Genomic DNA, 26,019 nt, shown 5'->3' with positions numbered 1-26,019 from the left:
TGAGGGCAGGCTGTTCAGTTGGAGGGGAAAGAGGGTCAGCTCATCACATCTGACTGAGCCCAATCCAGTCTTAATGTGAAGTTCGCATGTACACACACTGATCCTGTCCTTACTTGGTGTCTGCACACCTGCTCTCTTTCCAGCAGAGGTCATCAGATAACTATCAGAAGCTGGAACACTGGGTAATTTTTGATTTTCTCTCCCCACCTCATTTTTTCCCCCCGTCCCCCCAAAAAAAGGCCTGAGGCCATTTGTACCACTCGTATTACTGCCGTGACTGAGGTGTGCTAACTCAGCAAGGTCTATGCTGCTCAGCTTCGCACCATACAGAACATTTATCCATTGAATGTGATCATTTCGGTTATTGCATTTCAATGAGGTGAGAAAATCCTCCCGACAGTGATGACACTTTCCAGAGCTGTAACTGTACCTGGAGGACAGACAGAGAAGAAAATAAACCTATCACCAGTGTGAGTTTATAGCAGCTTGCATTACCTGTATTCTATAGACTGCAAGGATGTTTAGCCTTCCAAACAATAGAGTATGTCCGCTCCAGATAAATGCAATGAGTGAACGGGTGATAGGATTTCACATTTTGTGCTGATTTCTTGATCTAAGTGTAAAATGTTTCCCGTTTAGCTATTGTTTTAATACTATACCCAGTAAATATAGTTATGTTCCTGCCAACTCTAATCCTAGGAGAACGGGGTATAATCCCTCCTGGATCACATAAATGTTTCTGTTTTTCTGCTAATATAAACTCGCTCCACACATCATAATTCTTGACGAGTTAGTAATTCAATTGTGCGAGTTGAAGGAGAAAGTCCTCCAAAAGTCCTCCGAGCTTCAGCCCGTCAAGGTTGAGGAATTCCCCTTTATCTCTGAGCATGGTCAGAATTTGTTGGGAGAGGCAACACGCGGATTCTCCATCTGTGGGTTCAACCTCTGTTCATGCTCCTACAAATCAAATGTAAACTTCCCTTGCTTATTTATATTTTTGAAAGCACTATCTTAACTGCCTCTTCTCATGTTCACATGAAGCGTATGACCTCGAGAGCTAAATCCAAGCACCTGCCTGCTTCCTCATTTTAAATAGATCTTGGTACATGCAACCATCACTCTTATTTTGGGTGCTTTTAGTTACAATTTTAAAGATGGTTGTGCACAGCCTCAAATGCAGGAGAGAGAAAGTTAGCATATCACCAACTGTTTCCCTGTTAGATTTCTGTACTCTGCTTCAGTTTCTCCTCCTTTCTCCCATCTCTCCTATTCCAGGTGAGAAGACTGGAGCTAAATGTGTGAAAGTAGCTAGGAGTGACTTACTGTCTGATTTTAAAATACTTGATTTTTTAATTTTTCTTCCTCCTTGCTTCCTGTCAGAAACTGTATTGCTGTCATGCAGTGCTGTGGGGCAATCTGTTGCTTGTTTAACTCCTTAATCTGCATTGCGTTTGTATTGAATTTGCTATCTGGAGTCTAAACATAAACCCACAAAGCATCCTACCACTGTGAGGCAGTGACTCAAAAAAAAAAGCTGCTTGTTTCAATGAAAAGTTTCACTTGTAAGCGAGAAAATGTGGATCATCTTGAAATAACATATTCCTCCATTATGAACCATTCGATTGCTATGCTACCCAAACCTGACCAGCAAAATCACTTTTTGCTCCTGGTCAAAACATATGGTGACATCATCTGCAAACCTGGGGTCAGCTTCCATATGTATGCTGGTGACATCCATTTCTACCTCTGCACCACCTTTCTCTAGCCCTCCATGACCACTGTGTTGGCAGACTGCAAGTCTTGGATGAACCACAATTTCTTGCAGTTAAACATTGGGAAGATCAAAGACACTGTCATCAGCCCCTGCCACAAACTTTGTACCTTTTCAGATAATGAAGCAGTCCGTGCCCGCATGCAGCAAGACCTGGACAACATCCAGGATTGGGCTGATAAGTGGCAAGTAACATTCGCGCCAGACAAGTGCCAGGCAATGACCGTCTCCAACAAGAGAGTCTAACCACCTCCCCTTGACATTCAACGGCATTACCATCACCGAATCCCCCACCATCAACATCCTGGGGGTCACCATTGACTGGAAACTTAACTGGACCAGCCATATAAATACTGTGGCTACAAGAGCAGGTCAGAGGCTGGGTATTCTGTGGTGAGTGACTCGCTTCCAGACTCCCCAAAGCCTTTCCACCATCTACAAGGCACAGGTCAGGAGTGTGATGGAATACTCTCCACTTGCCTGAATGAGTGCAGCTCCAACAACACTCGAAGCTCGACACCATCCAGGACAAAGCAGCCCGCTTGATTGGCACCCCATCCAGCGCATTCACTCCCTTCACCACCGGTGCACCGTGGTTGCAGTGTGTACCATCCACAGGATGCACTGCAGCAATTCGCCAAGGCTTCTTCGACAGCACCTCCCCAAACCCGCGACCCCTACCACCTAGAAGGACAAGAGCAGCAGGCACATGGGAACAACACCACCTGCACGTTCCACTCCAAGTCACACACCATCCTGATTTGGAAATATATCGCAGTTCCTTCATTGTTGCTGGGTCAAAATCCTGGAACACCCAACCTAACAGCACTGTGGGAGAACCTTCACCACACGGATTGCAGCAGTTCAAGAAGGCGGCTCACCGCCATCTTCTCGAGGGCAATTAGGGATGGGCAATAAATGCTGGCCTTGCCAGCGCCGCCCACATCCCATGACCGAATAAAAAAAAAAAAACCCTTGCCACCAATTCTATCCCCCTTCCTGGCCACAACCATGGTCTGAACCAGACTGTTAGCAAACTTGATGTCTTATTTGATCCGAAGCTGAGCTTCCGATTCCATATTCTCTCCATCACTAATGCTACCCGTCTCTGCCCCTGCCTTAGCCCATCTACTGCTGAAACCCTCATCCATGCCTTTGTTATCTCCTGTTGTGACAGTTCAAATGCTTCATCCTGCACTGTCCATAAACTTCAGCTCATCCAAAACACTGCCCATATTTTAACCTGCACCAAGCCCTGCTCACCCCTGTGCACACAAATGTACCTTGGCTCTCGGTCCCCCAATGCCTCCAATTTAAAGTTCTCATCCTTGTGTTTAAATCCTTTCCTGACCCAGCTCCTCCCAAACAACTCCAGCCCAACGACTCCCCCTATCCCCTGAAAACTCCATTGCTCTGATTGGCCTTTTCTGCACCTTCTTTCCTCTTTTTGCTATGTGAATTGTAACCTCATACTTAAAGGTGGGTAATCAATCTTTGGCAAATACATCAGCAATATTTCATCACAGGGCAGATGTTGGCTTTTTTTTTACTAAATAACTTTATTTATAAAATATGAATGTCTTGTAGTTAATAAAGAGGTGGGGGGAGGAAATATGCAAGAGTTAGACAACAGAAGAATGATAGACATAGAGTTTGAGAACATCATTTTTCTCTCGCTATTTATATACACAAGAAATTCCAGAATTTGGTTATTCTTTCTTGGGGACACAGTTAGTGGAGAATTGGCTATTTACGTACAGAAAGGCGAGAGGTGGGTAATGGGTAGATGAATCATTCTTTTACACCATTTTACTGCCAGTCCAATAGCATCATGTATAAGGACCAGGGAGGACATCATCTGTGCATTTGTTTTGGTCACTTTATGCATTTGGCAAGGGAGGAACAAAAAATGGGATAGAAAAATAAACTTGATAGATGGTACAAGTAAATTAAAATGTACAAAAATACAATCATTGATTTGATCATTTTATAATTTCTATTTTATAAATGTTATTGTGGATTAAGTTACAAAAAATACATTGAAACACTGGTTTACATATCGTCTCCTCAGAGCTCCAGCAGTATCATGACTCGGGCAGATTCTGCACACCCTGACGATGTGGTGGGTACAGCAGACAACCAGTTTTGCATTTGTTTCCTGTGACAGTCACACGAAATTAAGGTTAACTTGCTGCTGCAAATTTGCTGACAGATTCTTGTGATTGAAATCTTCACATTATTCTTCATATAGTTAAAGAAAATTGTTATTGTATTTTTAAAAAAAATCAGAATACAATTTTTTTGGTACGTAATATAATTTATCTGTAAAAGGTTTTCGGATAGTGTCGCAAAGAAAGCATCTGTTAACTCTTTTACTATTTGCTTTGTAAAATGTGTAAAAGATCCCATGGCATTATTTCGAAGAGGAGCAGGGGAGTTCTCCCCGGTGTCCTGGCCAATATTTATCCCTCAACCAACATCATTAAAACAGATTATCTGGTTGATATCACATTGCTGTTTGTGGGACCTTGCTGTGTGCAAATTAGCTGTTGCGTTTCCTACATTACGACAGTGACAACACTTCATAAAGTACTTTATTGGCTGTAAAGCGCTTTGGGACATCCTAAGGTCGTGAAAGGTGCTTTATAAATGCAAGTTCATTTGTTCTTTTTTTAATCTGGAATACACTACCTGAAAGGGTAGCAGAAGCAGATTCAATAGTAACTTTTAAAAGGGAATTAGATAAATACTAAGGGAAAAAATTTACTGGGCTATGGGGAAAGAGCAGGGGAATGGGACTAACTGGATAGCTCTTTCAAAGAGCTGACACAGGCACGATGGGCTGAATGGCCTCCTCCTGTGCTGTACCTGCTATGATATAAGAGTCATAATAATATAAAAAGTCATAATAAGAATAAAACTGCATGGACCATCCGGCATCGGACCAATAGGCACTGGACACGACAAAGGCAAACCAAACCCAGTTGACCCTGCAAAGTTCTCCTCACTAATATCTGGGGACTTGTGCCAAAATTGGGAGAGCTGTCCCATAGACTGGTCAAGCAACAGCCTGACATAGCCATACTCACAGAATCATACCTTTCAGCCAACGTCCCGGACTCTTCCACCACCATCCCTGGGTATGTCCTGTCCCACCAGCAGGACAGACCAACCAGAGGTGGCGGTACAGTGATATACAGTCAGGAGGGAGTGGCCCTGGGATTCCTCAACATTGACTCCGGACCCCATGAAATCTCATGGCATCAGGTTAAACATGGGCAAGGAAACCTCCTGCTGATTACCATCTTCTGCCCTCCTTCAGCTGATGAATCAGTCCTCCTCAATGTTGAGCGCTACTTGGAGGAAGCACTGAGGGTAGCAAGGGCAAAGAATGTACTCTGGGTGGGGGACTTCAATGTCCATCACCGAGTGGCTCGGTAGCACCACTATTGACCGAGCTGGCCGAGTCCTGAAGGACATAGCTGCCAGACTGGGCCAGCGGCAGGTGGTGAACAAACCAACACGAGGGAAAAACCTACTTGACCTCGTCCTCACCAATCTACTTGTCGCAGATGCATTTGTCCATGACAGCATTGGTAGGAATGACCACCGCACAGTCCTCGTGGAGACCAAGTCACGTCTTCGCACTGAGGATACCATCCAACGTGTTGTGTGGCACTACCACCGTGCTAAATGGGATAGATTCAGAACAGATCTAGCAGCTCAAAACTGGGCATTCAGCAGCAGCAGAATTGTATTCCAGCACAATCTGTAACCTCATGGCCCAACATATTCCTCACTCTACCATTACCAACAAGCCAGGAGATCAACCCTGGTTCCATGAGGAGTGTAGAAGAGCATGTCAGGAGCAGTACCAGGCGTATCTAAAAATGAGGTGCCAACCTGGTGAAGCTACAACTTGACTACATGCATGCTAAACAGCGGTAGCAACATGCTATAGACAGAGGTAAGCGATTCCACAAGCAATGGATCAGATCCAAGCTCTGCAGTTCTGCCACATCCAGTCGTGAATGGTGGTAGACAATTAAACAACTAACGGGAGGAGGAGGCTCTGTAAACATCCCCATCAGAGTCCAGCACATGAGTGCAAAAATTGAAGTCAATGGGAATCAGGAGGAAAACTCTCCAGTGGCTGGAATCATACCTAGCACAAAGGAAGATGGTAGTGGTTGTTGGAGGCCAATCATCTCAGCCCCAGGACATTGCTGCAGGAGTTCCTCAGGGCAGTGTCCTCGGCCCAACCATCTTCAGCTGCTTCATCAATGACCTTCCCTCCGTTATAAGGTCAGAAATGGGGATGTTCGCTGATGATTGCACAGTGTTCAGTTCCATTCGCAACCCCTCAAATAACAAAGCAGTCCGTGCCCGCACGCCACAAGACCTGGACAACAACCAGGCTTGGGCTGATATGTGGCAGGTAACATTTGCGCCACACAAGTGCCAGGCAATGACCCTCTCCAACAAGAGAGGGTCTAACCACCTCCCCCTGACATTCAACGGCATTACCATTGCCAAATCCCCCACCATCAACATCCTGGGGGTCACCATTGACCAGAAACTTAACTGGACCAGCCATATAAATACTGTGGCTACAAGAGCAGGTCAGAGGTTAGGTATTCTGTGGTGAGTGACTCCCCAAAACCTTTCCACCATCTACAAGGCACATGTCTTATTATGTCATGATCACTATTGCCTAGATGTTCCCCACGCTTACTTCTCTTATCTGTTGTGGTTCTTTTCCTATTACTAGATCCAGCACTGATTCCTTTTTTAGGCTTTTCACATACTGGTTAAGAAAGGAGTCATGTACACACTGATTAAAAACTCTATTCCCTTTTCTCCTTTCCATGCCTCTTCTTGCCAGTTTATTTGGGGGTAGTTGAAATCTCCCATGATTATTATTCATTGTTTTTTACTCATTTCATAGATTTGTCTACATATTTCATCCTTTACTTCCCTTCCACCATTAATATACCTATTAACATGATCAATCCCTTCTTATCCTTTGTCTCAATCCATATGGATTCTGTTTCTATCCTAATGATACATATGTCCCTTTTTTCTATTGCCATTATGGTGTCACTAATTAGTACAGCTACCCGACCCCCCTTCCTCCCTACCCTTTCTAAATACATTATATTCTGCAGTACTTGTGTTCTATAACTGTATTTGTTCCCTGACCATTTGTGTTACCCTTATTCCTTAACTTTAGGAATATAGGAACAGGAGTAGGCCATTCAGCCCCTCGAGCCTGCTCCGCCATTTGATAAGATCATGGCTGATCTGTGATCTAACTTTGTCTGAATTTTACTCTCATTTCCTATTTGTTTTTTCTTCAGAGTTATGTTACCTTCCCCAGATTCCCCCCACTCCCCCCACCTTCTTACTAATTTAAAGTCCTATTGACCACTCCATTTATCCTTTCTGCTCGGACACTGGTCCCATTCCGGTTCAGGTGGAGCCCGTCTCAGTGGTACAGCTCCTTCCTGTCTCAGTTATGGTGCCAGTGTCCCATGAAATGGAACCCCTCCTTCCCACACCTCTCTTTCAGCCACGCATTCACCTTCCTGATCTGTCTATCCCTATGCCAATTAGCACGTGGCTCGGGTAGTTATCCTGAGATTTCCATCCATGAGGTCGTGCTTTTTAATTTAGTTCATTGCTTCTGATATCCCCTTTGCAGGACTTCCTCCCCTTTTCTTCCCTACGTCATTGGTCCCAACATGGACCAATGTTGGGACCAACACGACAACTGGATCTCCCCCCCCCCCCCCCCCCCCCCCCTTCCAAGTTTCTCTCCAGTTACTCCGAGATAAACTATGCTTGCACCAGGTAGGCAACACATACTTCTGGATTCTCGAAATCAAATTAAGCAATGGGATTCATTGTAAGACGTACCAAAATTCCAATTTACTGTTGGATCTCTTTTTTTTTTAAAACTGGGAATGATAAAACTGAGTATTATACTACCAGTGTGTAGACATTTTACACTGTAATTTTTGTTCAGTTGAGATTGTAGGAGACTGCCACTCGTATGCTGACTCACCACCTTTAACGTTGCTTGGCAGCAGAATGGTAGACTCATTTATTTGTGCTTTTATCATTCTGCCACCAGAATAAGAGAGGGAGACTTAACATTGTCAACACAGGGAGCTGGCGCATGGGTGGCTACGTGGATGCCAGTCTCGCACAATCCAAACTAAACAATCCATATAAAATGTTTAGTTGTTTTGTGCTTTGCACAGACGTTGGCAAGATTGCTAGATTAATATTTTGTGGTCTGGAGTTTAGAACGTTTGAACATATATTTTACCACTGGTTACATTTTCCTTTTGGTGCAAAGCAAACCATTATTTTAACTTAATACTGCACAACAAAGCTTTTCACTTCCTGAAAAGTTCTGTGCATTTGGCTGATACTTTTTTTAAAAAAACAGAAGCTCTTAATGGCTGCTGATTAGAGAAGTTCCCCATTCACCTAATGAGAGTTGTGAGAATCTACATCTGAACAAATGCTGTATCAAGTCTGGGCCAAATGATCAATTGGTGAGAGCGGGTGTCGATGCAATGAATCCATACTGAAAGACTTGAGCGAATGGGAACCTCGGTGAATCCCATTGATACCGGTGATTATAGTCCCAGTGGTTCCAGGGTATAGTTTAAGTTGAGGACTTAAAATCTTCCGTGGCCAACATGTATCCCTCAGCCAACATCAGCAACAGCAGACGAACTGTTAATTCATCTCATTGTAGTTTTGTGGGACCTTGCTCTGTGCAAATTGACCACTATGTTTGCCTACATGACAAACAGTGACTACACTTCAAAAAAACAATTCAATGGCTCTGAAGTACTTTGGTCCATCCCGAGGATGTGAAAGGCGTTGTTTTAATGCAATGTCTTCTTTCTTCCCATCCTACTTAATAGCCCACTTAAAGTGTTTGCTATTTCCTTCTTAGTAAAGTGGAATGATCGAGAGCAAGGGCTGGTTCAGTGTAATTTTGCAAGATTGGTATTACATTCTCTCTCACTGGTTCATGGCTGTTGGTGGTTTAATCGAGTATGGATTGTGAAACTTTAGCACGCAAGGACAGATCGTTGTGTGAATCATGGTCCTTTGTCTTTTTGTCCAGGCCCAACTTTAACCTAAATGCCTTGCAAAACAGAAAGTAGATCACTGGATCGAAGCATGCGTTAAGTGCTGACAGCACAATGGAAGATTCTTTCAAGTGGTACAATGTCTTTTTCCAAAAACAATCTGAAATGACATTTATCTGAGTTAAAATGTAAGGGAGCCTTATGATGTGGTAGGGAACAAAACAAACCAAGAACACCGCAAGCAGAATTAGAATGTTGTTCTTTGCCTTGGCTTGCTTTTTGAGTGACCTTGGAGAAGGGGATTTGTCGAGTCGTTTTGCAGTTTGAAAATAAAAGAAACAAAGCCCTATTAACACGCAGAAAAACACGATTGTGCCACCAGTGTGGAGAACTATGTGCCAGTAAATTCCCAGGCCAGTTCTAAATTCTAAACAGGTCCCTCCTGTACTTTTATGGGTTGGCTTTTTCCCTTTCAGGAAAATATACGACAATCCAAGGCCAACAAGTACACACCAAGTTCCTACGGAGAGAATTTTTGCGGACTTGAGGTTCTGAAATGCATATGTTTTGAGTGGTTTGACAATTTTCAGGTATCTGGTGGCTGCAATGTATCCCAGGAAGAAAATGCTTGAATACAAGTTTAAATAAAAGACGCACGTTACAAAATTGCAGTAGATTTTTCTCAGTACTGGGGAGTCCACTTTGCTGTCTCCGATGATTCTCATCAGCAGTGACAGGACCAGCAAGAAGTCGGCTATGACTAGGTTCTTCAAATAGACGATGATGCCGTTTCTGCTGGGAATGTGACAGAAGTACACCCAGAAAGCCAGGCTGTTGAGAATGATTCCAACCATACAAATTGATGCATAGGCAATAATTGTAAATGTTGTAAAGCCATTGGAAAGAATCTGGCAAGTCGTGTTGCCAGAGTAATTTGTCCTGGTGACAGTCTCGGTGTTTGCTGCAGAGTCAGCCATCAACACATCTGAATGTTAAAGTAGAATAAGTTACCTTTCGTGAAAGATGTCACATAACAATTTGCTATAAGAGGCAACAGTCCTTGAAAAGCAAAATGTGCTTGGGGATTTAGTATTTTATTGAATAGTTGCTGTTTATTAATATTTTTTATGTCCCTTTTGGAAGTACAACAGCTAATCACTACAACTCACTTGATGTATAATGCCTTATGATAAAGCAAGCTTTGGTTTTCCTCAGTAAATACATTACACACTGCCCATCTCTAACAGGGGGCTTTTGATATATCAAATTCTGCAGGGTTGTAGCAAACTATGTAACTACTGCTTGCAGACTTTGTGCCTCTTCTTGAAAGAACTCTGTTGGTACTGCACTAAAGTGTCAATTTAGGTTATGTGCTGAAGTCTCTGGAGTGGGGCTTGAATCCACAACCTTCTAACTCAGGTGAGTGTGCTCCCAATTGTGCCAATGCTGACACTTGCTTGAGTTCCAAAATAATTTAATATTGAATGCTCTGGATCTAGTGTGATGGTTTCTGGCAAATGAATCATATAACTTTGCTAATTGAGGTGGTTCAGTAAACACCACAAAATACATGAGGGAAGCTCAGCTGGTTTACTAATGTCATCTGAACCATAGATTATTAACATGATGTCACCTCATTTCCTGCTATCTGCTGGTTTTAAAAGAAAAATCCTCAAAGGTTGGAAATTTTTAATAAAAATTGTAAATGCTAGCAATACGTGACTTTTGACTATTTCCTCCACCCATGTCATTTCATTCACCTTGTAAAGGAGTCTGCTTATCTTCCAGGTCTGACAAAGAATCCACACCTAAATGCTAGTGACTTCCACGGCGTTGACAAACCTGCTGTGCATTTCCAGCGTTTTCTGTTTTCATCCCTGTTATGTGCTGTTGTATTTGCCTGTCTGTCTGTGATTAAGCTAAATGTTTTTGCAGTTCTGAGACAGTTTCAGGGGTGTGTGTGTGTGTGTGAGTGAGAGAGAGAGAGAGAGAGAGAGAGAGAGAGAGATTTCCAGGGCTTCTTACCATTTTGAGGATCATTCCGATATCTGCATTATTGAATGTTATTCACAAGAGAATCTAGACTGAATGTGAATCAGAGAAGGAAAGGTCAGTATTACAGTTCTGACGACAGGTCATCGACCTGAAACGTTAACTCTGTTTAGTCAGTATTACAGGTTTGGCTTACACCTATTCGTTAGCGGGGACATTACAAGAAAAAAAATGAGGGATTTGGGTCGTGTATGAAATCATCATCTGTGTTCCAAGGTGCGATCGATGTTGAAATGGCTGTTGCATTTACATAGTATCATAGTATGGTACAGCACAGAATGAGGCCATTCAGCCCGTTGTGCCTGTGCCAGCTCTTTGAAAGAGCTATCAAATTAGTCCCACTCTGCTGCTCTTTTCCCATAGCCCTGTCATTTTTTTCCCTTCAAGTATTTATCCAATTCCCTTTTAAATCTGCTTTCACCAGCCTTTCAGGCAGTGGATTCCAGTTCATAACAATTCTCTGCATTTAAAAATTTTTTTTCCTCATGTCGCCTCTGATTCTTTTGCCTATGTCCTTCAATCAGTGTCCTCTGGTTACCGACGCTGCTGCCACTGGAAACAGTTTCTCCTTATTTACTCAATCAAAACCAGTCATGATTTTGAACACCCCTATCAAATCTTCTCTAACCTTCTCTGCTCTAATTGTTTTTGTTTTGATTTATTTTCCTTGTTAAGAATGTAACTCAATTTGAGGGTTCATATGCCATTGACAAACCACACAAGGTTTTCACATGCAGTCTTCATTGATATCTGAACTCCCCAATTAGATTTCAGCTTCGTAATATGTTTGCAAAAATCCATTACATTGTACCGAGAATATTCACAATTTGAAATGACCAAATTCATTTTTGGAGATTAATAGTAGACAGAAAAAACGTTCAGACAGTAAGGCTTTCTTGTCAGTCCTGTACTGAAATGTGTTAAGGAAAGGTCCCGTGTTGAGGATAATCATTGAGTCTGATGTTGAAATTTGTTTCTTAAAGTCAAGTCTTTATGGAAGCACCCAAAACTTCCAACTACCTGCAATGCCTTTTGCTCGCATTAAACTGTGACATTTAATCAAATAGCTTCAAACATAAAATGCACTATAGCTGTGCAGTGTTTCGGAGAATGCCTCTAAGGTGGCATCACAGAGTGCAGTTATCACTGACATGGTTAAAATGATTGATTATAATCATGTGCTTGATTTCACAGATAGTTTGGTTTTAACTTAAATGACTATTGTACCTGAGTCAATGTTCTCAAACTAACTTCAAATGCAAAAAAAACACTTTTCCACTTGGAGCGTGTGAAGTGTTTCCATAGTGGCAGAATTAAAGTTCTGAATGAGTAACTAGTTCCAACTTGACACTGATGACTTCATAATGATCACTGTATATAATCTCACAAACATAAAAGAAAATTCACCTACCCGACAAAGCTGAATGTTTTTGATGTGCGTGTTGGATCAAGTGTTTATTCAGAGAGGAATAGACTTGTGTGTGCAACAAAATGTATATTTTACCCTCATGATGTTCTTGGTCAGTTTGTGGTGTACAGCATTTCCTTTTACCAGAAGTAGCAAGTGGTGAAATGAATAGTCAAATGCATCAGTTCTACTTTGACTTCTATTTCAAAACAGCATTGTGACTTTAAAATAAATAGGGATGCACAATGGGATATAGGTTACTTGGAGTTGTCTTAATTCAGAGATCTAACTATGCATTCTATGGTTTCCTTGTGTGTGCTTTTCATATCACACCTAGATTTTAAACATTTTAATTTTACAAAAAACATTTGGCACTTTACCAGATTTTAGTGCCACCCTTTATGAAAGCTGGGTTGGGGGTTGAACAATGAGATTAAGATAAGCAAAACTTCAGATTTGGTGGTGGTCTTGGCAGGCCCATAGCTTGTTGCATATCCTGTGACTAAGGAGAACTACACTGATTTATAGTGTCCTGTTCAATATGACATCTGTTGAAAAGCCATCTGAAATCCAAGCCACCAGAAATTCTGTTAACTTACAGCAAGACTGATCTGATATAAGGCACAGAAAATTAAACAACCTTTTTGAAATGCGAGATCTCAAGTATTACTGACCTATGTGGCTCAGGAACTTGGGTTCTGAAAGGTTCATCAGAGAAATTAAATGGTCCCTTCTCGCTTATTTCATCTAGACCTATGACATCCCAAATGATTGAAAAAAAGTGAATGTCATATGTAATAAAAGCTATAGTTATTAGCCTGTATATAGCAGTTGTGCCAAAGCTGATGGAAACCATAGCCACCATTGCAAAATCTGAAAGCAACAACCTGCAAAATAATTGCCATTTTAGCTGCAACACGTTCGGCCTTGGGGAATAGAAATGCAACAATCCTCTTGCTGTCCAGCTCGAGGATAGAAGAGCAACCCTTGACACATCAAGATCTTCAGTAGAGTCTGGCATCCTGGTCTCATGGCTGAGCATGTCAAATGAGGTATTAATTTAGCTGGATGAACCATTTGATAGTGCTGATAAATAGTAGTGCCTGACAGATCAACAATGTCAGCTTTGTCGTGTAAATGATTTTTATTGTAAGTCTGTGCAATGCTGCCTCAGTGAAACGTGCTGGGCTCCACTTTTTTTCTTCATGTCCATTATTAGCTTGATGTGAATCATCAGATGGAATCTTCTTATTGATAATACTATTAGGATTGGTCCCGAATTGTAACACTTTTTGCTCATGATCGCTACAAAAGGTAACACTCAAAAGTAGGCCAGCAACTCCAATGAACTAAAAAATTAACCTTTATGTATGCAGTGAAGGGGACAATTTATGCCCACTGTATACTCTTAATCTCCCTCATAGGTGGAATAAAGCCACACCAACAGACAATATAGTTCAGGCTAATAATGAGTTCAGATTTATTGTAAGATGTACATTTTTACGAAAGTAAAAAATAAATCTTTTTAAATGGCAGTGCAGTACCTAACTCTGGAATATTGAAAACTCTCTTCTGAGACCACAATAATATTTTGCAATAAAGTCTTTTATTGGAGAGTCTATATAACTGTTTCTTAATTATAGAGGCTCTGGAAAAATCTGTGACATCTGCTATGCACCATGGATTTCCGTATCGTGTCATGGATGTGCAGTACAAGCAAGGGAACTAAAGAAGAGCCATAATCTCAGTGTCTTTATGCCAAAATTAGTACAGATGCTAATTTGAGCCATCAACTTTCATAATTATGGCTTGGCTCAGCGGTACCGCTTCCGTATCCGAGGCACAAGGTTGTAGGTTCAAGCCCCATTATGGTCTTGAGCACATAAGCTAGACGGGCACTGCAGTACTGAGGGAGGGCTGTAATGTCGGAGGTGCCCATTTTCAGATGAGATATTAAACCGAGGCCCTGTCTGCTTTCTCTGGGGAATGTAACAGATTCCCTTGCACTATTCGACGCCAAGCAGGAAGTTCTTGCAATATCCTGGTCAACATGTTTCCATCAACCAATATCACAATAAACTGGTCATTCATCTCATTTGATTATGGTGAGATTTTTTGTGCAAATTTGCTACCGTGTTTAGCTACATAACACGCATTGCACTTCAAAAGTAATTTGTTGGTTCTGAAGAGCTTTGGGATATCCTGAGGGCATGATAAGCCATTCTGTAAATACACTTTCCTTCTTGTTCCTTCCTATTAAGAAAGAGGAATTACTAGTATGACTAATGGGAATAACTGCATACTGAACTTTTCATTCAGCTGACCGTGTTTGCGCAATAACTGCGGCCCTGCTGATCTCAGTTTCATTTGTTTAGGATTGAACTCAAATGGCGATATAGTAGTAGGTACAGCACAGGAGGAGGCCATTTGGCCCATCGTGCCTGTGCCGGCACTTTGAAAGAGCTATCCAATTAGTCCCGTTCCCCTGCTCTTTCCCCACAGCCCTGTAAATTTTTTCCCTTCATGTATTTACCCAATTCCCTTTTGAAAGATATATGTGGTTGTGACAGTTAGGAAATCAATTTTATGCTTTCAGCAATTGGGTTTGTAAATTATATTGGATGGTTGTGTTCAATTATGAAGTGAATATGTTCGGTGTAAAGTATCAAACAAAAGATGATTGGGCAAGAAACTAGGCATGTTCCCACAATTGGAGGCAGCAAAAGCTGAAGTTCCTTGGATGAGTAGAGAAATGAAAGTGAGACGTACATTAATAAAACAAAATAAAACCAGAGTATAGAAAATAAAAGAAAAAAAGTTTAGAAAGGCCAAGAGGATTATGAATAGCAGATAACAAAGTGAAATAATAAAGGATTTTATAAACACTTAAATTGAAAGAATAGCTAAAGAAAGGTGAGGAGGGCCAATTAAGGATAAAAAAGGAAAGTTGCTTTTTGAGGATGAAGAAATAGTGGAGTTGTTAAATGATTGCTTTGTCCCAGTTTTCACAGAAGAATGTGATAGTGGGAATGAAGTGCAAATGCAGGAGGTAGAGAATTAAATAGGATGGTAATAGGGAAGTAGTACTCAGATTAAAAAAAACTGATTGATCGCAAAGTGGAAAAGGCACCAGGCATAATGAGGAAGTTGCAGGGGCCCTGATCACAGTCTTTCAAACGTCTTTGCTAATAAAGTTGTGCCAAAGGACTGGTCCTACCACCCAAGGCAATCCCTACTGTGAAGTTATGTGGCAGTGGCACCCCCAAGAGGAGGAAACTACTTTTTTTTAATGTTATTATTGACTCTGTTACCACCATCCTTTCAGGCAGTACATTCTTGATCACCATAACTCGCTGTGCAAAAAAATTCCTCCTCATCTCACTTCTGGTTCTTTATGGTTCTCTAAAATAAAAAAGGACTTCAGTTACGTGGAAAGACTAGTTAATCTAGGTTTGTTCTCATTGGAGTAGAGAAGGTTAAGGGAAGATTTGTTGGGGTGTTCAAATCAAATCATGAAGGGTTTTGATAGAGTAAATAAGGAGAAACTGTTTCCAGTGGCAGAAGGGTCGGTAACCAGAGGACACAGATTTAAGGTAATTGGCAAAAGAATCAGAAGAGAGATGAAGAGAAATTTTTTCATGCAGTGAGTTGTTATGATCTGGAATGCGCTGCCTGAAAGGGTAGAGGAAGCAGATTAAATAATAACTTTCAAAAGGGAATTGGATAAATACGTGAAGAGGAAAAATTTGTTGGGCAAAGGGCAGGGGACTGGGACTAATTGGATAGCTCTTTCAAAGAGCCGGTACAGGCACGATGGGCGGAATGGCCTCCTGTGCTGTGCCTACTGTGACATGCACCTATCATACAGCAACCCTAGACAAAGGAATAAGACAAGTACAATACAAGTAACAAAGAAAACATTATGTAATTTTGTTCATCAGAAGATTAGTATAAATAACAAATCCTTAATTTTAAATACTGCATAACCTCATTTAAAGACGCTGAAAGATCAATTAACCACATCTGTTTCATTTCTTTCAACATAGTCGAGTGGTCATTTCACAGCTATCCAGCAAACAGAAGAGCATCTCTCTTCTTGTTTCGACTTCAAATGTGCGACATTTTGTTTGGGATCTCGGTGCTTGTGCTCTCTTTATGCAGGGTTGTTTGCAAAAATGGGAACTGCTTCCTATTTTAATTACTCTATTCATTTTAAACTGCCGCATGGCCTTATGCAGAGGATCATCCTATTCGCCCTCACAACCACCTCCCTTCCCAATGCCAGTGCACATGCACCAAAGTACAACATTTGCTGAGCTGTTTGGTGACAACGTTTCAAAAACTGCAAGTAACCAAAATTCACCAAAGTCTTCACTCTACTTGTCCCTCTCTCCCAATTTTCTGATCACTTAAAAAGAAAATATTAACCTAAAATGGTCTCTTTCATTCTCCAGATATTAATGAAAAGTCTTAAGATTATTAAAACAGCACTGTGTTTACATCGAGTTACATTGAAACTATAGCACCGAAGCAAGCCAACTGGTCTATTCCGGCGTTTATGCTCCATACGGACCTTCTCCCTTCCTACTTCATCTAACCCGACAGGATACCCTTCTATTCCTTTTTCGCTAGTGCTTATCAAGCTTCCCTTTAAGTGTATCTATGCTATTTACGTCATCTATTCCTTGTGGTAGCAAGTTCCACATTCTTGCTACTCTTCGGGTAAAGAAGCTTCTCCTCAATTCCCTATTGCATTCATTAGCAACTATTTTATATTTATGACCTCTAGTTTAGGACTCCCCCACAAGTGGATACATTTTCTCTATGTCTACCCTATCAGGTCACACCTCAGCCTTTTCTTTTCTACAGAAGAGTCCCAGCCTGTTCAGCCTTTCCTGATAAGGGTAGCCTCTTAATTCTGGTATCATCCTTGTGAATCTATTTTGCAGCTACTCCAATGCCTCTATATCCTTTCTATAATATGGAGACCAGAACTGTGCACAATACTTCAAGTGTGGTCTAACCAAGGTTCTATACAAGTTTAACATAACTTCTTTGCTTTTCAATTCCGTCCCTCTAGAAATGAATCCTAGTGCTTGATTTATCTTTTTTATTTAAAAAAAAATGTTTTTTTATTCGTTTATGGGATGTGGGCGTCGCTGGCGAGGCCAGCATTTATTGCCCATCCCTAATTGCTCTTGAGAAGGTGGTGGTGAGCCGCCACCTTGAACCGCTGCAGTCCGTGTGGCCTTATTAACCTGTCTTGCTACTTTTCAAAATTTGTACATCTGTACTCCTAGATCCCTTTGCTCCGCTATCCTGTTTAGACTTATTATCCAAGCAGTATGTGGCCTCCTTATTTTTCCTACCGAAATGCACCACCTCACACTTATGTATATTGAAATTTATTTGCCAATTATACACCCATTCTGCAAGTTCATTAATGTCTTCTTGCATTTTGACGCATTCTTCCTTTGTATTAACTACACCCCCCAATTTGGTGTCGTCCGCAAAATTTGAAATTGCACTTCCGATTCCCAAATCCAAATTGTTAATGTAAATTGTGAACAACAGTGGTCCCAGAACCGATCCCTGTAGAACACCACTTCCCACCTTTTGCCAGTCTGAGTAGCTACCCTTAAACCCTACACCCTGTTTTCTGTTTTGTAGACAACTTGCTGTCCATTCTGCTACCTGTCCCCTGACTCCACATGCTGTCTCTTTAATCAAGAGTCTACAATGTGGTACCTTATCGAAGGATTTTTGAAAATCGAAATATATTACATCTACTTCATTGCCTTTCTTTACTCTTTCTGTTACTTCTTCAAAGAATGTCAACATGACTCCCTTCTGAAATTCATGCTGACTACTCTTTTTATTATATTTTCGTTCTCTAGCTGTCTTTCTGTTACATTTTTGAGTAAAGATTGCATTATCTTTCCTACCACGTTGAGCTAACTGGTCTATAGTTCCCTGGATTTGTTCGAGCTCCCTTTGTAAAGAAAGGAATAACATTAGCTGTCCGTCAGTCCTCTGGCACTATTTCCTTTTTTAGTGAATTTTTATGTAATAGAGCTTCTGCTATCTCCTCCCTAACTTTTAATATTTCCGGTGCAATCTATAAGACCAGGGGTCTTATCCTCCCTAAGTTTGATTATTTTATCTATTATTTCCCTCCTTTCTATCTTAAATGTTTTAATATCTTTTTCGATCTCTTCCAATGTCCTGCCCATCTTTTTAGCCTCCCTGGTAAATATGGAGGCAAAGTAACTATTCAATATTTCTGCCATTTCGCTGTCGTTACCTGTGAGATTATCGTGTGCCTCCCTTAGAGGCCCTATCCCTATCCTGCATATTTCTTTTTATATTCCTTGATAATTTAATCTCATCCTTCCTCTTTGCTTTTCCAATTGTATTTCTGACTTCTTTCCCAAGCTCTTCATATTCCCTTTTGTCATCCTTTCCTTTATTGTCTGTGTACTTAGATTATGCCTTTTTCTTTAGTTTCAATTTTACCCGTATCTCTTTATTCATTCATGGTGTTTCATTATTGGCTAGTTTGTTCTTGCTTTTTAGAGGCGCATACTTCTCCTGAATGCTGTTGATCACGTTTTAAATATTATCCACTGCTGTTCTATTTCTTTCTGTCAAAATTTTTTTCCCCGTTTACCTTCCCTAGTTCTACTCTCATCCCCTCAAAGTTAGCTTCTTCCCAATCTATTACCTTGGACTTTGTCTTACTTATGTTTATTTTAAACCTTGTTATGATCGCTATTGCCTAGATGCTCCCCTATGCTTACTTCTCTTATCTGTTCTGCTTCTTTTCCCATTACTAGATCCAGCAGTGATTCCTCTTTTAGGCTTTTCACATACTGGGCAGGAAAGGAGTCATGCACATACTGCAAAAACTCCACTCCCTTTTCTCCTTTCCCTACCTGTTCGTGTGTTTATTTGGGGGTAGTTGCAATCTCCCATGATTATTATTCAGTTTTTTTTTTACTCATTTCATAGATTTGTCTACATATTTCATCCTCCACTCCCCTTCCACTCTCAGGTGGTCAGCAGAATATACCTATTAGCGTGATCGTTCCCTTCTTACCCTTTGTGTCCAACCATATGGATTCTGTTTCTATCTTAATGTTACTTGTGTTCCTTTTTTCTATTGCCATTATGATGTCTCTTAATTTCTACAGCAACCCAAGCAGCCCTTCTTGCTACGCTACACTTTCTAAATACGTTATATCCCACAATATTTAGCTGCCAATCATGTTTCAGTTATCCCTCCCACGTCTGGCTCCTCGCTATGAACTATTGGCTCCAGTTCTCCTGTTTTGTTTCGGATGCTGTGCACATTGCTGTACGGGCAACTTAATTTGCTTTTAGTAATTGTTATCCTCCCTATGTATTTCAGTCATTTTGTACTTATATTCTGTAACTGTATGTGTTCCCTGACCGTTAGTGTTACCCATATTCGTTAACTTGGTCTGATTTTTACTCTCGTTTCCTATTTCTTTTTTTTTTCAGACTGACGTTATCTTGCCCAGATCTCCCTCCCCCACCACCTTTCCCGGTCTTACTTTTTTAAAGTCCTATTGACCTTCCTATTCATCCTTTCTGATAGGACACTGGTCCCATTTCCAGTTCACGTGGAGCCTGTCCCAGCGGTACAACTCTTTCATATCCCAGTTATGGTGCCAGTGTCCCATGATATGGAACCCCTCCTTCGCACACCTCTCTTTCAGCCACGTATTCACCTCCCTGATCTGTCTATCCCTATACCAATTAGCACGTGGCTCGGGTAGTAATCCTGAGATTACCACCCATGAGGTCCTGCTTTTTAATTTAGTTCCTACTTCTGATATTCCCTTAGCAGGACCTCCTCCCTTTTCTTCCCCATGTCATTGGTTCCAATGTGGACCACAACAGCTGGATCTTCCCCTGCCTCCCTTTCCAAGTTCCTCTGCAGTTGCTCCAAGACAACCTTTACGCTTGCACCAGGTAGGCAACTCATACTCCTGGATTCTCGATCGTGACTGCAGCATCTGGTACAGCAAATATTGTTGTGAATCTCAGACATGATAATGTTATATGGGTACGGGCATCAACATTGACCACAATGAACTGTGAATTGTCCTGAGTACTTGGAATGCTTCAGTCTGTTTATATCAAAATCAAAAGAAGCAATGGGATTGATTGTCCAACGTACCGAAATTCCAATTACTGTTGGATTTTTTAAAAACTGAGAATGATAACACATATAATACTACCCGTGTGTAGACAGTGTACACTCTCATTTCTTTAATTGAGATTGTAGGAGACTGCCACTCGTGCGCTGCCTCGCCATCTTTATCATTTCTTGGCAGCAGAATGGTAGACGCATTTTTTTTGTGCTTTTATGATTCTGCCACCAGAATGAGAGAGGGAGACTTAACATTGTCAACACAGGGAGTTGGCGCATGGGTGGCTAAGTGGGTGCCAGCCTCGCACAATCCAAACTAAGCAATCCGTATAAAACGTTAGTTGTATTGTGTTTTGCACAGACGTTTGCAAGATTGCTAGGTTAATATTTTGTGGTCGGGAGTTTAGAACGTTTGAACATATATTTTACCACTCGTTGCATTTTCTTTTTGGTGCAAAGCAAATCATTATTTTACCTTAATACGACGTAACAAAGCTTTTCACTTCCTGAAGAATTCTGAGCATTTGGCTGATTTGTTTTTTAAAAAAAATGGCTGCTGATTAGAGAGATTCCCCATTCACCTAATGAGAGTTGTGAGAATCTATATCTTTTTGTCCTGGCCTAACTTTAACCTAAATGCCTTGCAAAACAGAAAGTAGATCACTGGATCGAAGCATGCGTTAAGTGCTGACAGCACAATGGAAGATTCTTTCAAGTGGTACAATGTCTTTTTCCAAAAACAATCTGAAATGACATTTATGAGTTAAAATGTAAGGGAGCCTTATGATGTGGTAGGGAACAAAACAAACCAAGAACACCGCAAGCAGAATTAGAATGTTGTTCTTTGCCTTGGCTTGCTTTTTGAGTGACCTTGGAGAAGGGGATTTGTCGAGTCGTTTTGCAGTTTGAAAATAAAAGAAACAAAGCCCTATTAACACGCAGAAAAACACGATTGTGCCACCAGTGTGGAGAACTATGTGCCAGTAAATTCCCAGGCCAGTTCTAAATTCTGTTCCTCCTGTACTTTTATGGGTTGGCTTTTTCCATGTCACAAAAATATACGACAATCCAAGACCGACAAGTACACACCAAGTTCCTACGGAGAGAATTTTTGTGGACTTGAGGTTCTGAAATGCATATGTTTTGAGAGGTTTGACAATTTTCTGGTATCTGGTGGCTGCAATGTATCCCAGGAAGAAAATGCTTGAATACAAGTTTAAATAAAAGACGCACGTTACAAAATTGCAGTAGATTTTTCTCCGTACTGGGGAGTCCACTTTGCTGTCTCCGATGATTCTCATCAGCAGTGACAGGACCAGCAAGAAGTCGGCTATGACTAGGTTCTTCAAATAGACGATGATGCCGTTTCTGCTGGGAATGTGACAGAAGTACACCCAGAAAGCCAGGCTGTTGAGAATGATTCCAACCATACAAATTGATGCATAGGCAATAATTGTAAATGTTGTAAAGCCATTGGAAAGAATCTGGCAAGTCGTGTTGCCAGAGTAATTTGTCCTGGTGACAGTCTCGGTGTTTGCTGCAGAGTCAGCCATCAACACATCTGAATGTTAAAGTAGAATAAGTTACCTTTCGTGAAAGATGTCACATAACAATTTGCTATAAGAGGCAACAGTCCTTGAAAAGCAAAATGTGCTTGGGGATTTAGTATTTTATTGAATAGTTGCGGTTTATTAATATTTTTTTATGTCCCTTTTGGAAGTACAACAGCTAATCACTACAACTCACTTGATGTATAGTGCCTTATGATAAAGCAAGCTTTGGTTTTCCTCAGTAAATACATTACACACTGCCCATCTCTAACAGGGGGCTTTTGATATGTCAAATTCTGCAGGGTTGTGGCAAACTATGTAACTACTGCTTGCAGACTTTGTGCCTGTTCTTGAAAGAAATAACTTGCATTTATATAGTGCCTTTCACAACCTCAGTTTGTCCCAACGTGCTTTACAGCCAATGAAATACTTTTGAAGTGTAGTCACTGTTGTAATGTAGGAAACCTGGCAGCCAATTTGCACAAGCAAGATCCCACAAACAGCCATGATAAAATGACCAGATAATCTCTTTTGGTGATGTTGGTTGAGGGCTAAATATTGGCCAGGACACAGACAGAATTCCACTGCTCTTCATATAGTGTCATGGCAACTTTTATCTCCACCTGAGAGGGCAGACGGGGCCTCGGTTTTTCATCCAAAGACAATGCAGCAGTCTGTCAGAACTGCACTAGAGTGTCTGTCTAGGTTATGTGCTGAAGTCTCTGGAGTGACTCTTGAACCCACAACCCTCTAATTCAGGGGTGAGTGTGCTACCAACTGAGCCAAGGCTGACACTTGCTTGAGCTCCAAAATAATTTATTACATATTAATGTTGAATGCTTTAGATCTAGTGTGATGGATTCCGGCAAATGAATCATCTAAACTTTGCTGATTGAGGTGGTTCAGTAAACACCACAAACTACAGGAGGGAAGTTCAGCTGGTTTACCAATGTCATCTGAACCATAGATTATTAACATGATGTCACCTCATTTCCTGCTATCTACTGGTTTTAAAAAAAAATCTTCAAATTTTGGAAATTTTAAATAACAACTGTAAATGTTAGTAATACATGACTTTTGACTCTTTTCTCCCCCATTTCATTTCATTCACCTTGTAAAGGAGTCTGCTTATCTTCCAGGCCTGACAAAGGATCCACACCTAAATGCTAGTGACTTCCAAGGTGCTGACAACCCTGCTGTGCATTTCCAGCGTTTTCTGTTTTCATCCCTGTTATGTGCTGTTGTACTTGTTTGTCTGTGATTAAGCTAAATGTTTTTGCAGGGTTTCACAGGAGTGTGCTTTTGGATGTGTGTGTGTTATATATATATTTCCAGGGCTTCTTACCATTTTGAGGATCATTCCAATATCTGCATTATTGAATGTCATTCACAAGAGAATCTAGATTGAATGTGAATCAGAGAAGGAAAGGTCAGCATTACAGTTCTGACGAAAGGTCATCGACCTGAAACGTTAATTCTGTTTCTTTCTCTACGATGCTGCCTGACTTGCTGAGTATTTCCAGCATTTTCTGTTTTCATTTCAGATTTCCAGCATCTGCAGTATTTTGCTTTTGAGTCATTATTACAGGTTTGGCTTATATTTATTCACTAGCAGAGACATTACAAGAAAAAAACTGAGGAATTTGGGTCCTGTATGAAACCATCATCTGTATTCCAAGGTGAGATCAGTATTGAAATGGTGGTCACATTTACATAATATCATAGTATGTTACAGCACAGGAGGAGGCCATTCGGCCCATTGTGCCTCTGCTGGCTCCTTGAAAGACATTGAAACAGTTTCTCCTTATTTACTCTATCGAAACTGTTCATGATTTTGAACACCCCTATCAAATCTCCTCTTAACCTTTTCTGCTCTAATAGATTTTTTGGTTTATTTTTCTTGTTAAGAATACAACTCAATTTGAGGGTTCATATGCCATTGACAAACCACACAAGCGTTGCAGATGCAGTTTTCGTTGTTATCTGAACTGCCTTGATTAGGTTTCAGCTTTGTAATATATTTGCAAAAATCCATTATATTGTACTGAGAACATTCACGATTCAAAATGACCAAATTCATTTTTGGACATTAATAGTAGACAGAAAAAACATTTGAAGTATAGCATGTAATCAAATAGCCTCAAACATAAAATGCTCCGTAGCTGTGCAGTGTTTTGGGGAATGCCTCTAACGTATCAAAACACCGTGCAGTTAGACCGCACCTGGAGTACTGTGAGCAGTTCTGGGCACCGCACCTTCGGAAGGACATATTGGCCTTGGAGGGAGTGCAGCGTAGGTTTACTAGAATGATACCCGGATTTCAAGGGTTAAGTTACAAGGAGAGATTACACAAATTGGGGTTGTATTCTCCAGAGTTTAGAAGGTCAAGGGGTGATCTGATCGAAGTTTATAAGATATTAAGGGGAACAGATAGGGTGGATAGAGAGAAACTATTTCCGCTGGTTGGGGATTCTAGGAGTAGGGGGCACAGTCTAAAAATTAGAGCCAGACCTTTCAGGAGCGAGATGAGAAAACATTTCTACACACAAAGGGTTGTAGAAGTTTGGAACTCTCTTCCGCAAACGGCAGTTGATACTAGCTCAATTGCTAAATTTAAATGTGAGATAGATAGCTTTTTGGCAACCAAAGGTATTAAGGGATATGGGCCAAAGGCAGGTATATGGAGTTAGATCACAGATCAGCCATGATCTTATCAAATGGCGGAGCAGGCACGAGGGGCTGAATGGGCTACTCCTGTTCCTATGTTCCTATCACTGGCATAGTTAAAATTATTGATTATAATCATGTGCTTGAGTTCACTGATAGCTTGGCTTTAACTTAAATGATTATTATACCTGAGTCAATGTTCTCAATCTAACTTCAAATGCAAAAAATAACATTTTCCACTTGGAGAGTGTAAAGTCTTTGCGTAGAGGCACAATTAAAGTTCTGAATGAGTAACTAGTTCCAACTTGACACTGATGATCTCATGATGATCAATGTATATAATCACAAGCATAAAAGAAAAATCACTTACCTGACAAAGCTGAAAGTTTATGATGTGTGTGTTGGATCAAGTGTTTATTCAGAGAGGAATGGACTTGTGTGTGCAACAAAATGTATATTTTTACCCTCATGATGTTACTGGGCAATTTGTGGTGTACAGCATTTCCTTTTACCAGAAGTAGCAAGTGGTGAAATGAATAGTCAAATGCATCAGTTCTACTTTGACTTCTATTTGAGAACACGCATTGTGACTTTAAAATAAATAGCGATGCACAATGGGAAATGGGTTACTTGGAATTGTCTTAATTCAGAGATCTAACTATGCATTCTGTGGTTTCCTTGTGTGTTTTTCATATCACACCTAGGTTTTAAACATTTTAATTTTACAAAAAACATTGGGCACTTTACCAGATTTGAGTGCCATCCCTTATGAAAGCTGAGTTGGGGTTGAACAATGAGTTTAAGATAAGCAAAACTTCAGATTTGGTGGTGGTCTTGGTAGGCCAATAGCTTGTTGCATATCCTGCGACTAAGGAGAACTACACTGATTTATAGTGTCCTGTTCAATATGACATCTGTTGAAAAGCCATCTGAAATCCAAGGTGTAGCACCAGAAGTTCTGTTAACTTACAGCAAGACTGATCTGATATAAGGCACAGAAAATTAAACAACCTTTTGAAATGCTAGATCTCAAGTATTACTGACCTATGTGGCTCAGGAACTTGGGTTCTGAAAGGTTCATCAGAGAAATTAACTGCTCCCCTTCTCGCTTATTTCATCTAGACCTATGACATCCCAAATGATTGAAAAAAAGCGAATGTCATATGTAATAAAAGCTATAGTTATTAGCCTGTATATAGCAGTTGTGCCAAAGCTGATGGAAACCATAGCCACCATTGCAAAATCTGAAAGCAACAACCTGCAAAATAATTGCCATT

At 40.8% G+C, this 26,019-nt stretch overlaps 2 protein-coding genes and 1 pseudogene across 7 annotated transcripts in view; 1 reads left to right on the top strand and 2 right to left on the bottom strand.

The window, feature by feature from the left end:
• Positions 1-26,019, top strand: part of LOC137331279 (mediator of RNA polymerase II transcription subunit 12-like protein) — a 482,895-nt gene that overhangs the window by 168,001 nt on the left and 288,875 nt on the right. The window lies entirely within an intron of this gene.
• LOC137331010 (P2Y purinoceptor 14-like) lies at positions 8,841-9,863 on the bottom strand. Its single transcript, XM_067994602.1, has one exon. It carries the CDS (start codon positions 9,861-9,863, stop codon positions 8,841-8,843), a length of 1,023 nt encoding a protein of 340 aa, XP_067850703.1.
• Positions 21,127-22,078, bottom strand: LOC137331701 (G-protein coupled receptor 87-like; annotated as a pseudogene).

This window comes from Heptranchias perlo, chromosome 13, assembly GCF_035084215.1.
Source record: "Heptranchias perlo isolate sHepPer1 chromosome 13, sHepPer1.hap1, whole genome shotgun sequence".
Taxonomy (NCBI): domain Eukaryota; kingdom Metazoa; phylum Chordata; class Chondrichthyes; order Hexanchiformes; family Hexanchidae; genus Heptranchias; species Heptranchias perlo.
This window is presented reverse-complemented; position numbering and strand designations above follow the sequence as displayed.